Here is a 15,462-nt window from a genome sequence, read left to right as displayed (position 1 = left end):
ACAAATTTTTTGAACACCTCAGACTCCACCAGCTTGTATGGTAAAAGCTGGCGGGCTAAGAGTTCAGACAAGCCAGCTGTCAGATGCCGGGCAAGGGGGTGACTTTGTGACATTGGCTTCTTACGCTGAAACATGTCCTTGACAGACACCTGACTGTGGGCAGGAACTGTTCAAGGCAAGACACGGAGTGGTGGATGGTTGAGAGGGGGCAAGGAGGACAGCAGTGGTTGACGTGGCTGAAGATGCTGGACGAGGAGGAGGATGGCGGTTTTGAGTTTGTGTGCTGCTTGTACTCATGTGTTGATCCCATAGGCGTTTGTGATGTGCGATCATGTGCCCTCGCAAAGCAGTTGTACCTAGGTGGGTGTTGGACTTCCCACGACTCAGTTTCTTTTGGCACAGGTTGCAAATGGCATCGCTGTTGTCAGAGGCAGACACACACAAAAAATGCCACACTGCTGAGCTCTGCAATGACGGCATTCTGGTGGTGGCAACAGCATGCGTTGATTGGCGTGCTGTCTGGCTGACCCCGGGTGCCGATGTATGCTGTCTGACTGTGCCACTAGTTCCTTGCGACGACCTCCCCCTGCTTCCAACTCGTCTCCTCCTCTCTGTCTCCCCATCTGAACTTTCCCCCTCTCCTTCTTCTCTTCTAGTGGGCACCCACGGATGCATCGTTATCATCAACCACTTCACTTGTATCTGACAACTCAGCAAAGGAAGCAGCAGCGGGTACAACATCATCATCATCACACCGTACGTCCATGTGTGTAATGCTGCCTGACTGAGACATATCCTTGTTATCTACATCCTCTGGCAATAATGGTTGCGCATCACTATCACTCATTTCTTGCAACTGATGTGTAAATAACTCCTCTGACAGATCAAGTGAAGCGGCTGTGGTGCTAGTGTTGGTGGTGATGGCAGGCGGGCGAGTGGTAACTTGAGAGGTGCCCGAAGATAAGCTGGAGGAGAATGGTGCGTCAAGGTTCCGAGCGGAAGCTGTAGAAGATTGGGTGTCCTGTGTTAGCCAGTCAACTATATCCTCAGAACTGTTCGAGTTCGGGGTACGTGACCTCTGAACACTGGGCATTATTCTAGGGCCAAAGGGAATCACAGCACCACAACCACGATGGCCCCTGCGGGGTGGCCTGCCTCTGCCTGTCATTTTTTTTTCGATTAGTGGTACTATGCGTGCAAGCTACTGTGACAACAGATATGAGTGGAACTGTGCACTGGCAGAAATTGGCAGAGTAGACACTGTAGGCCTGACACACACACTTGCAGACAACTAACTGCTATTCAATCTATTACAGTCAAAAAAATTTTTTTTTTTAAATGTACACTACTGTTACACCAGATATGAGTTTCACTGGGGTGACACTGTGCCCTGGCAGACAGGCACTGAAACGCACACGTGTGAAGGAAACTGATTACTATTATTTCACAGTCAAAAAAGTGTTTTTTTTTTTTAAATGTACACTACTGTTACACCAGATATGAGTTGCACTGGGGTGACACTGTGCCCTGGCAGGCAGGCACTGAAACGCACATGTGTGAAGGAAACTGGCTGCTATTATTTCACAGTCAAAAAAGTGTTGTTTTTTTTTAAATGTACACTACTGTTACACCAGATATGAGTTGCACTGGGGTGACACTGTGCCCTGGCAGGCAGGCACTGAAACGCACACGTGTGAAGGAAACTGACTGCTATTATTTCACAGTCAAAAAAGTGTTGTTTTTTTTAAATGTACACTACTGTTACACCAGATATGAGTTGCACTGGTGTGACACTGTGCCCTGGCGGGCCCTGAAATGCACACGTGTGAAGGAAACTGGCTGCTATTATTTCACAGTCAAAAAAGTGTTGTTGTTTTTTTTAAATGTACACTACTGTTACACCAGATATGAGTTGCACTGGGGTGACACTGTGCCCTGGCAGGCCCTGAAATGCACACGTGTGAAGGAAACTGGCTGCTATTATTTCACAGTCAAAAAAGTGTTGTTGTTTTTTAAATGTACACTACTGTTACACCAGATATGAGTTGCACTGGTGTGACACTGTGCCCTGGCAGGCCCTGAAATGCACACGTGTGAAGGAAACTGGCTGCTATTATTTCACAGTCAAAAAAGTGTTGTTTTTTTTTAAATGTACACTACTGTTACACCAGATATGAGTTGCACTGGGGTGACACTGTGCCCTGGCAGGCAGGCAGGCACTGAAACGCACACGTGTGAAGGAAACTGACTGCTATTATTTCACAGTCAAAAAAGTGTTGTTTTTTTAAATGTACACTACTGTTACACCAGATATGAGTGGTGGCACTGGACAAGTGGGCACAGTATACGCTGTGAGCCTGACACACATGCTGGCAGGCAGGCAACTGCAATTAGATTACACAGAAAAAAAAAAAAAAAAGCAAACTGATGTTCTAGCCCTAAAAAGGGGTGTTTGGGGTGCTGTCCTTACAGCAGAGATCAGATGAGTCCTTCAGGACTGTAGTGGACACTGAATACACTAGCCTAGATCTCGATTTCCCTATTAAATCAGCAGCAGCTACACTGTCCCTCCTCTCACTAAGAATGCAGCTTCCAAATGAATCTAAAATGGATACTGTCCAGGAGGTAGGAGGGTCATCACTAAATACCAATAGAACAAAACAAATTTGATGATAAAAGTACAATGGACAGTTGTTTAAAATCGCATGCCCTATCTGAATCATGAAAGTTTAAATTTGACTAGACTGTATATATATATATATATATATATATATATATATATATATATATATATATATATATATATATATATATATATATATATATATATATATATATATATATATATATATAGCTGTGTAGACATAGCCCAGTGGGATGTAGGACAGATAAGTAATAAAATATAAATTTTCCATTGTTCTTAACCTAGGTAGGCTCATATGCTAATTTCTAAGGTCTTGAATGCTGCCTCTTATCTCAGTGCATTTTGACAGTTTTTCACAGCTAGACAGTGCTAGTTCAAGTGTGCTACATAACATTATGCTCACTCCCATGGAGTTATTTATGAGTCAGCACTGAGTGGCTAAAATGCAAGTCTGTCAAAAGAACTGAAATAAGGGGCAGTCTGCAGAGGCTTAGATACAAGGTAATCAAGGAGATAAAAAGTATATTATTATAACTGTGTTGGTTGTGCAAAACTGGGGAATGGGTAATAAATGGATTATCTATCTTTTTAAACAATGAAAATCATGTAATAGACTGTCCCTTTAAGTATAAAACTTTCAGCTTAGGTAGGGATACCTAAAACCAGCTATTTCAAATGCTGAAATAAAGATAAAAGCAATATTTGTAAACAATTTAATACACTCAGTCAGGTAAAATGGATCATTGAAAACATTTTTAAGATTTGTGATAAAAAATATAAATGAATAGAAGTCTATGAAGAACGGCCAGTAGAGGGAGCTAAACACAGCACACTGAAGTTTTCTTCTGCCTCTGTGGAAATAAATTGCTGTTTTAATTTTCACCTAGTGTGCAACATGCATACAGTATATCATGTTACTATAATACCTCTGTCATTATCAGTTCTTCCCATTTGAAGTCATTAAAATGTAGTGAAAAGGGGACATTTGTTTAAATAGGAAACGCTCTAGCTGGGTATTATTTATAATTATGTAGGTTATTTTAACATTTGTTATTTGTTAGTGAAACAAATGCTAAAAGTAGTCGTTGTCTGTGGCATTCTGCTCATCTTACGGCCAGATTTATCAGAACAAAAGTGCAAATTTGGGTGTTGCACTTTTATTTTAATAAATACGGTGCCAAAATGAGACATTTTCAGCATTTGTTTCACTAATGAATAATAAACGCAGATATGATACACATATCTAGTTGTTTATTGTTACACTAGAAGAAAACGCAGTGATGTATTCAAGTCTTTTACTCCAAGGGGTAGATTTATTATAGTGTGAGCAGACGTGATACGATGTAGCATATCATGTCCGCTGCACATTGATAAATGCCGACATCATACGCTGTCGGCATTTATCATTGCACAAGCAGTTCACCAGAACTGCTTGTGCAATACCGCACCCTGCAGATTTGCGGCCACCGCTAGCAGGGGGTGTCAAGCAACCAGATCGTATTCGAACGGGTTGATTTCTGTCCGCCACCTCAGAGCAGGCGGACAAGTTATGGAGCAGCGGTCTTTAGACCGCTGCTTCATAACTTCTGTTTCCGGCAAGATGGAAAGAGCGCCGGAAACAAGGGGCATTAAGCCCCATTCGGAGCTTGATAATTCGGCCCCCAAGTCTCTACCTTTAAGTCTCAAGTGGAGTCTCAAGTCCTCGCAAGATACTTTCAAGTCAAGTCTCAAGTCTGCGAGCCAAATTTAACAGAGAAAAGGAGGTGGTTGTGGTGGGAAAACGAGGTAGTGGTGGGGTGTGTATGTGGGGGAGAATTATTAAAATCAAAGCTGGTATGGCAAATGTAAAGTACCACTTCTGTAATGTGACCAGTAGGTAAAAAGCAGTGAGATGGAAGCATTACTCAAAGAAGAAGAAAAAAGTTTTCCGTTCTGTAATGTTTTTTGGATGAATGCATTTTTTTATACAGGACCAAGTCCAGCAAGTCAGTCACTAGAAATATACAAGTCAGTGCGTCATTTATTGCGAGTCCAAGTCAAGTTATTGAAGCAACTTGAGTTTGAGCCAATCGAGTCGAGTCTACATCCCTTATGAAATGGTGTCACAATCTGGCAGTAACGTGTAGTGGTGGCATAAATATGTTAGGATTCAAATCTCCCTTATTTTTAAACCGATGCTCAGTGAAGGGGTTAGTTAGGTTATAGACCTTGGGAAGGAGATTTACATAGTAGTAGAAAAGTTTAGTACCCAGGTGAAAGTAGATGTTTCATGGTAAGCTAACTAAAAGCCCTTAAGTGAATATAACATTTAAAATTAAAATTTCAAGGTTCAGAAAGAACGTGCAATTAAAGGGACAGTCTACTCCAGAATTTGTTTAAAAAAATAGATTATCCCTTTATTACCCATTTCCCAGTTTTGCATAACCAACACAGTTACATTAACATACTTTTTACCTCAGTGATTACCTTGTACCTAAGCCTCTGCAGACTGTCCCCTTATTTCAGTTCTTTTGACAAACTTGCATTTTAGCCAATCAGTGCTGACTCATAAATAACTCCACAGAAGTAAGCAATGCTATCTATATGGCACACATGAACTAGTGCTGCATAGCTGTGAAAAACTGTCAAAATGCATTGATATAAGAGGCGCCCTTCAAGGGCTTAGACATTAGCATATGAGCCTACCTAGGTTTAGCTTTCAACAAAGAATACCAAGAGAACAAAGCAAATTTTATGCTACAAGTAAATTGGGAAGTTGTTTAAAATGACATGCCCTATCTAAGTCATGAAAGTTTAATTTTGACTAGACTATCCCTTTAAATAAAAATCTAGCTTACTTCTATCCTCACATTGAATATGTTCTCTTAAGAACCTTTGATGAAAAGCATATCTAAATAAACTGCCATGCAGCTTCTCAAATAATGTGCATGCTCCTAAGCCTGTGTTATGTCAGACTAGCGAATTAATCTGACTAGTGAACGGTAATGACGTTCTGTCCGCTGTCTGATAAAAAAATCCATACTGCGAATGCGCTGCTCATCTCATAGCATTCCAAATGGAACTACGTCACAGCCCATCAGAATAGTGAACGGCCGCGCACACTGGTAACATTTCTATTTCTATTTGTAAATATAACAGTAAACACACTACATGCTAACAGCTGTCACTTGTACAATTGGCATTGTGTGGTACAGATTAGTACACACTCTGTCCTGCATTGTTTTGTACCTATATAAAAACTTTCTACCTTTTGTAGAAGTCTTTCAAGATAGATATGTCCAATGCTTGTGGAGACCAGACAGTTGTGTTCAAAGAGGGACAAAAACTGCAGACTTCTACAAAAGGTACAAAACAATGCAGGACAGCGTGTGTACTAATCTGTACCACGCAATGCCAATTGTACATGTGACAGCTGTTAACAAACAGTGTGTGTACTGTTATATTTACAAACAATTAGAAATTAGAAATGTTGCAAGTGTGCGCAGCCGTTCCGTTCACTATTCTGATGGGCTGTGACGTAGTTGCATTTGGAATGCTATAAGATGAGCAGCGCATGTCTGATGAATTCGCTACAAAACCTGCTTAAGTTTTCTTTTCAACAAAGGATTAATATTTTATTGCATTCTCTGTCTCAGCCAATCATAAAAGCTTCATTTTGACTTTACTGTTAATTTAAAGTAAACACCTTGTAATCACAGGACATTTCTGTTGTAGAATAACATCTCATCAAAGTCTAAACATTTTTAAAACAGATTAACATCTTTTTTATATGCAAGAGCCAATCCTGGTTTGAGTCTGCAGACAACAAAGCTAGTCAGGGTCATAAGTTTAGTATAAAGTTAATTGTTTTGCAGCTGTTCAAGACAGTTAAGAACAGATGTGTAGCAAGGTTAGCATTGATAAGTCAGCAGGGAGCATTTCAAGTTCTGAGAATTAGAGAATCCTCAATTTTTGAGTACAATGTCCATTTAAAGGGACATGTTTATGATTATTTTTTTGCATATAAAAGGGGGTCATTTTAAATGTATTCCAGTTTTTTGAGAAATGGAAATGTACTTTTGCTTAAAGGGACACTGTACCCAATTTTTTTTCTTTCGTGATTCAGATAGAGCATGCAATTTTATGCAACTTTCTAATTTACTCCTATTATCAATTTTTCTGCGTTCACTTGCTATCTTTATTTGAAAAAGAAGTCATCTAAGCTGCTTTTTTGGTTTAGTACTCTGGACAGCACTTTTTTATTGGTGGATGAATTTATCCACCAATCAGCAAGAATAACCCAGGTTATTCACCAAAAATGGGCCGGCATCTAAACTTACATTCTTGCATTTCAAATAAAGATACCAAGAGAATGAAGAAAATGTTATAATAGGAGTAAATTAGAAAATTGCTTAAAATGGTAAGCTCTATCTGAATCACAAAAGAAAAAATTTGGGTTCAGTGTCCCTTTAAGGATCGTGTCACCAGAGCTGCAGGAGTTGTCCTCATTTGCTAATCAGAATGAGTTGTGCACAAACATGTATTTCCCTTTAGTTTAAAAATACGTTTAAAAATTTACTAATTTCTAAATGCAAGTAAATATTTTTCCTCTCTTTAAATATGATAGCATATTATAAGTTTAATGGTTTATTTTAAGTTTGGTCCATATGCATTATAGCCTTTCCACCTCGGCCATGTATTTCTGGACAACTAAATAGTGCTGTCCAGGTTCACTATTCTTGCGCTGTCCAGAGGCGCAATGCATGTTGCCCTCTGCACACCCTGCAACATGTGTAACTCATAAGTGTCCAGAAAAACATGGTGGAGATGGCCAAATTTGACCAATGCTTTATATTATCAAGTAGTGACAACAATGTGACAAGATGCCACATGCTAACAAATGTCCAGTAGAAATGTTTATGTATATGTGTGTGTGTATATATATATATATATATATATATATATATATATACAGGTGGCCCTCGATTTACAACGGTTCAATTTGCACCGTTTCAGAATAACAACCTTTTTTTCCAGTCATGTGACTGCTATTGAAAAGCATTGAGAAGCAGTGCATTGATTAAAAAAGCCAGTAGGTGGAGCTGTGGAGCTGTCTGCTTGTGTTGCAGAAATTATATGCAAGCCAAGCAAGCTGAAATTAATCAGTTTAACCTGACCTGAGCTATTGAGCAAATTTCAACGGAACAAGATCTTCCCGTCTATAAATCAGTCCAGATTGGAATGCATAGAAAGAACTGTTTGCAGAAAAAAAAGTCTGTGTTGTGTGATTATTTTATTAGGTTTATAATGCTGTTTAGCAAATGTTTTTGTTCATTTAACTTAGTTTAATTATATATTCTGTGTTGTGTGATTATTTTATTAGGTTTATAATGTTGTTTAGCATTTAAAGTCTTCATTTCAAAGCTTTAAAAATAATGTATTAGGTGTTACTTATGACAATTTTGAGAGGGGCCTGGAACCTATCTCCCTCACTTCCCATTGACTTAAATTATAAACTTGGTTTCAATTTACAACGGTTTCGATTTACAACCATTCCTTCTAGAACCTAACCCTGGCATAAACTGAGGGCTACCTGTATGTATATATATATATATATATATATATATATATATATATACATACATACATACATAAATACATGGATGGAAAAATATCACTACAGTTTACTAATCAGGGGTTAAAAGTTGCTTGCCCCGGAGGAAAAAAGTTACTAGTCCACTCAATATTGGATAGTCAAATTTTTAACTCATGTATATATATATATATATATATATATATATATATATATATATATATATATATATATGTATGTGTGTGTTTTAAAAACCAGGAAATATGTCTGGTAATTAATTAATACTTCACACTGTAGTGTCTATTTTAGATAGGAAGGCCAGGGATTCAGCCCTTTGTTTTTGGGGTGCTGAGAACTTAAATACCCCCTGTAGTTTCCAAGGCTTATTTGCAAGACATTATCTGTATATCACGTGATGATAAAGGATTCTGGACCAGACTAAGACAGAAAAAGAACTACTGTTTCAAGCAAATTACAAGAATATATTTATTTTTAATTAACTTTTCCAGTTAATGACTTGTTTTGTCCAGCCCTAAGGACTGGATTGCAAAAGATTATCTAATCAGTAAATAAATTACATTTATGAGCAATTCATTTAAATTAAACCTTATATGGGGTTAGTATGTGTGTTGCTGTAAATACATTTTTGTTTTTGGAAAGTGGTATGATTAGCTATTCAATGCTAATAATTAACTCATGAAGACTGTGGTACAAAGTACTGATTGAAATAACTATTGTGTTTGTTAAAAGCTTGGACTTCAAAATGCTGCAGATAGCTAGGTTGAAGAATTAGCTTTTTGGTTTCTTTTAGAGAGTGTGAGACAAGCACAACATTTACACAAAAGCAAGAGGTGTTTACTGCCTGTTTAAATATGATTGTAGCTTGTCATTTCTTTGTAATGTTATCCACAAAAGTGCAAAACTGCAACAACTCGTTACTGACTCTTTTAAAGTCTGTGAAATGTCTGACCTTGGAGGAAATCCTAGCTATATTCTAAGGGAAAGTAAGTTGGATGGACATTGTTTATTACTGACTCACACGCTCAGGTTGGTTCATGTTGGATTTGTCAGAAAATCAGTCATCTTGCTACAGCGGGTACAGAATCCACAATGCACCAACTTGTAACCAATTTTTCAAATCCAGACAACTTTTTAAAGTCACACACTCTTCACCTAATGACATGCAATAACAGCGGTATCAAGCTACATGTGTGATGATACTTTACAGATACAGGTATCAATTGTTATTAGGTCAGTTTGGCCAGTGAGAGACAATTAAAAACAATTATCAAATTGTAAACATAATATGCCAATGTAATACCGTTATTGAATTAAATAATATTAATAGAATTAGATTTAAAATAGTATAAAATGAAACTATAAATACAATTAATTGGACACAAAGGGCAATAATAAAGAATTGTAATGTGCATGAGCAATTTATTATTTCACTATTGCTTTCAGAAAAAAAATATATATATATATAAAGAAACTTGCACTCTCTGGTCTTTTTGAAACAATCTTTTACTGTGAAAAGTAACGTTTCGGGGACAAAGTATCCATCTTTTACTGTCAAAAGTGACGTTTTGGGGACAAAGTATCCCCTTCCTCAGGGAATACTTTGTCCCCGAAACGTCACTTTTCACAGTAAAATATTGTTTCAAAAAGACCAGAGAGTGCAAGTTTCTTGTTTGCTGTACTTTTACCACACTATCAACCTGGCAGCTGTTTGACTAAGTGAGAGTGCTCTCCTTTGCTACTATATATATATATATATAAATATAAAAGTGGTAGTAGGTCCAGTATGAGTATGCACAAAGGCAATTTCAAGCCTATATGTGAGTGCACGTCCGCCTGAGGGTCCTACAACTCCTCAAATATGTACATCCAAAGGAACAACGATGGAGTCAGCACTGTTACTTCAGTAAAATAAAATCTTTATTGTGACATAGAAGAACAGCAACGTTTCGTGTCCCACAGACCCTTAGTCAAGCATCACTAAGGGTGTGTGGGACCCGAAACGTTGCTGTTCTTCTATGTCACAATAAAGATTTTGTTTTATTGAAGAAACAGGGCTGATGCAATCTTTGTTCTTTTGGATATATATATAATATATATATATATATATATACCCCATCTCAAAGGAGTTAAACACATAGTTAAAAGACATGAAAGTCAAAATAAAATTTCATGGTTCAGGCAGATGCAGTTTTAAAGGGCTTTTCACAGTTTACTTATATTATCAAATTTGCATCACTCTCTTTGTATTCTTTGCTGAAAAGCATAATTAGGCACTACTGGGAGCTAGCTGAGCACATCAGGTGAGTCAATGATAAGAGGCATATATGTGCAGCTACCAATCAGCAGTAGTGCATTGCTGCCCCTGAGCCTACCTAGGTATGTTTTTTTTTTTTTTTTTTTTTAAACAAAGGACACTAAGAGTATACATATAATGATCCATAGGTAGTTTTTCAGCATAAACTACTTCAAGGGACATTAAACATTTGATATTGTAATATAAAATCTATAATTATGTAGTTAAAAAATGCAACATATTTTCATTATGTATTTTGTCAATTTTGTTGTAATATAAAATAGCTATTTTCTAAATTCCATTTAATGTGCATCATGTTGGAACCTAGGTTTTCTCTTATCCATCACTGTTGTCTCCATCAGGACAGATACAAAACAGGCAATAAAAGAGAGTGTGCAAACAAGTCTGTGTGGAAACCCTTTTAGATAGTTACTTTAACAATCTTACATTCTACACAGCTTTTTTTTTTTTTTTTTTTTTTTTTTAAACACTCCTATATTACCTGTTTCATATCTGCCCCTAATTGTCCTCAGCAAAAGGGATAAATAAGAGGAAAACCTAGGTTTCATCATGGCGGCCCCATTATTTTATTGAAACTAAATCTTAACACTTCTATCTTCAATATTTTAACAACTATTTGTTACACATTACACATTTTTCTCAGGCTAATCTCTGCTTTGAATATATCATATATGTCTATCGTATTTACTGTTTAAAGTCTGTTTAACCCCTTTTGTGATGGAATAATAGTGTTCACATCTTAATACACTATAGATACATAAATACATGCATATATACATAAATACATACATACATATATATATATATATATATATACATGCATATATATATATACATACATATATGCATACATACATACACACATACATATATATATATATATATATATACATATATGCATACATACACACATACATATATATATATATATATATATATATATATATATATATATATATATACACACACATACATAATTACATACATAAATACATGCATATATACATAAATACATACATACATATATATATATATACATACAAATATACATACATATATATATATATATATATATATATATATATACATACATATATCCATACATACATACACACATACATATATATATATATATATATATATATATATATATATATATATATATATATATATATATATATATATATACACACATACATAATTACATACATAAATACATGCATATATACATAAATACATACATACATACATATATATATATATATATATATATATATATATATATATATATATATATATATATATATATATATATATATACACACATATATAATTACATACATAAATACATGCATACATATATAATTTTGTCTGGTCTCTTACAAGTATTGTATCATTGTTTTACTTATATCAATTGCACCCCTTGATAGCACTACAAAATATGTTGGCGCTTTATAAATAAAGAATAATACATATATATAGTTTCAACAGAGTACACCCAGAGAAATGAGTATATTTGATAACAGAAGTAAATTTGTGTTTACATTGTACCCTCTGTCTGATTCATAATAGTTTAATGACTTCTATATCCCTTTAAACCATGCTCGTTACAAAGGAAATACATAGCTAAAACATAAAATCACATATTTTTCTTTCTGATTTCTGTTCTGTAAGACATGTTGATGTGTATTCGGAAGCTAATGACTGCAGCAAGGTGTGAAGTTTGCGTTTTAGAAGTCTCTCATCTTGTGTATTGAGTCATTCAGGACAAAGGAGAGCACTAGGAGATTGATGGAGCTGTCACATAGGCACATCTACCCAAACTCAAATCTCAACCAGCACCTGAGTAATGGACTCATTTCATTTTAGGTGTAATACATTTACATATTGGGGGCTGAATGTATAAAAGTGGATGTGGTCTTCTTTATCCCATTCTGTGGGAGACAATCATGGAGCTAACTTCTGGTTACAGTGTGGAGAGCAAGGAGATGGACAGAAACACATTTAAAGGTAAATATTCTGTTTATTGCTACTGAAGTGCTTTATCACCTTATTGGATGCAGTTATGCAACTCTGCTAGTCATAGGGTAAATGTTAAATGGAAGGGCATTTCTTTAAAGTTGTAACAATTTGTACAGTGGTTTTGTGAGCCTGAAATGCAATTCATAACACTATTGTGATCCAGGGTTTTTTGTTATATTTTATAAGGATTTGTGATTGATGCTAATTTGAACGTAAACATATCCTTTGCTAGACTTTTATTACCTAAGATATTTTTTGTTTCCTTTTTATGTATTAACATTAAATGTCTGTTGACACTACATACCTGTATTGTAAGTTCATTTGTGCAAAACAATGAATGTATTATTCATAATGCCCCAGTATTTCTATTGTAATCAGTAATGTATTTGGAAAATAAGATATTAGTATACATTCTGATTCTGTACATGATACATTGCCAACCTCTTTGCAAGAATGAGATCAATAGTTGCGCACACACACATATATATATATAGCATGATGCAGGTAATTACAAAATCTCTCTCTCTATGATTTCAGTGATGCTTAAACCCAGTGAGTGCATCTTTTCTGTGGATTTTATAAATATATATATATATATATATATATATATATATATATATATATATATATATATATATATATATATTCCACAAAAAGATGCACTCACTGGGTTTAAGCATCACTGAAATCCTTTAATATGACATTTTGGGGCGTTCTTTAACAGTGGATATATAAATATATAAAAATAAATAACATGATGCATATTAATAACAAAATGTCTGTTTCATTTTTACAGACAGTGAATGTTATCAGACAAAAAACAATATCACCAGCTCAGGGAAGGTTCGGAGGAAACGCACAGTCTATAATCAAGCCAATTTAGACATACTGCTTAAGACATTTGATAAAAACCCATATCCAGGCATCACAATAAGAGAAAAACTGTCCCAGCTTACAGGCTTACACGAGTCCCGGATCCAGGTGTGTATGATGCTATATCAATGAAAAACACATTTAGTGTAACTGAGGAAACATAGTTCTAAACTATTATTTTTTGAAAGGGATGTAAAGAGATGAGATAGCTTTCAAGCAGATAAATAAAATATTAAATAATGAATGGGGCATGCAAAAGACAATACTGAGGGAAATGTATCCATTATACTTCATGGTAAATAAAGTGAATAGACAAAATAGATGGGTTTATAAATCCTTATTTAAAGGAACATGGTAAATAAACATAATTAAAGCATATTACTTTTGCATTGCTTAAACACATAGCTACAACCCCACATGGGGTGCACAGCACATTGCAGCTACTGCAGCAGGATATAGCTGGTGTTTGGTGGTTATGTGCGTATGCAGATTCTGATTGGTTAACCAGTTGTGTCCTGCTCAGAAGCTGTAGTGTGTGCACTAAGAACATACTCTAACATTTAGTTTTTTTTTTTTGCTACCAAGAAACTTTAAGATCAAACTTTGCATTTCTGTAAAACTGTCACCCAGTCAGAAGCTATTACTATGTTACAATTGAAATAACAGAAGCTAGAAAGCCTATTCTAATGGGACAGCTCAGTTATGAGTCTCATCATTTGACAAACAGAGATGATTGTGAAACATTTGTTCAAAGTTAAGTGTGTAATTTCAATTTCTTTGTTTATTCTGCTATCTGGAAAAAAAACTTGGCAACACAAGACTGTGAGGTAACTTCTGTGAGATTTTTTTTCGTATTCACTAAAGATAAATAAATTATTATATTGTCTCCAAGGTCTGGTTTCAAAACAGAAGAGCCCGGAAGAGCAAAAAGCAGAAGGAGGAGGAAGAAAAAAAGTGTAACAACAAGGAAAACCTCCATCTTGTTTGTACTCCACAAACCAACCATACAGCACAGAGTACCAAGAAGTTCTACAGTATGGGACATTGTGAGCTCAGTTATAAAAGTTGCCCAGGTCTATTGTACTCTGATGTACATTTTTGCACAACCAGTGCCATGAGTTCCCGGCTAATTCAGGGCCGACCAAGCCCATTCCAAGCAGCCAATGTGGTACCATCAACAGGTCCAGAGAGGTCTTGCAACATCAGCTCACAAGAATATTCCTTTGCCCAGCCTGTGCCCCACCACCATCATATGCCCATTACAAGTTACTTAGGTCCAAATAACTCTGCCTACAGCCAAAACTACCATAAGCCAATGGAGTCTTCCCATAGCCTGATGCAAGAGTGCTCATTGGAGCAGATGTTGGATGAGTTACAGCCCTGTTGGATGGATGTAGATAACAATTACACTGGAGATAATGAGGACTTGTTTCATTTTCTACAACTGCAATAGCTATGATGTATTGGACTACTGTACTTTACCCTGCCCCATAGTATTAGCACAGCCTTTAAACCTCTGTTACTCTTGTATATTGTACATTTTTAAAATGATTTTAAATACGTTTTTATTATGTTTTGCACTAGAAGATATTACAAATAAATTTTTTTATTGTGAATATTTTGCCAATAAAATGTTACTTTTTGATAAAATTTTTACAGTTTCAGTCATTTTATAGAATTAATTACATTGTGAATGTGAAGCACATTTAGATATACATTTATTATAAATCTTATACTTAATAGTGTAGTTTTAACGAAGCGTCATTTTTTTTATATGCCTAATATACATCCACAATTAAGGAGTACATTAAAAATCCTCATATAAAATAACAAAACTGGGATTTGTTTGCACACAAAAAAAGCATGGTTTTCTATTCCAGTGGCATACCCCTTGAAATACTTTTGTTTATTTTAACTCCTTTGCTGTGGCCAATTAGATATAATAAAAAAGCTCTGACTCTGATTAATAATTGGGTACCAATTGTGAAAGATCAGGTAAAATGAATAATTAATGTA

General features: G+C 35.5%; 1 protein-coding gene across 1 annotated transcript; it reads left to right on the top strand.

Annotated features, from left to right (window-relative positions):
* Positions 1-12,476: 12,476 nt before the first annotated feature.
* LOC128639514 (homeobox protein Mix.1) lies at positions 12,477-14,940 on the top strand. The gene is made up of 3 exons (XM_053691656.1): positions 12,477-12,561; positions 13,370-13,554; positions 14,339-14,940. Exons 1-3 carry the CDS (start codon positions 12,501-12,503, stop codon positions 14,897-14,899), a joined length of 807 nt encoding a protein of 268 aa, XP_053547631.1. The 5' UTR covers positions 12,477-12,500; the 3' UTR covers positions 14,900-14,940.
* The last annotated feature ends 522 nt before the right edge of the window (positions 14,941-15,462 follow it).

The sequence above is a fragment of the Bombina bombina genome, chromosome 9, assembly GCF_027579735.1.
Source record: "Bombina bombina isolate aBomBom1 chromosome 9, aBomBom1.pri, whole genome shotgun sequence".
Classification (NCBI taxonomy): Eukaryota; Metazoa; Chordata; class Amphibia; order Anura; family Bombinatoridae; genus Bombina; species Bombina bombina.
This window is presented reverse-complemented; position numbering and strand designations above follow the sequence as displayed.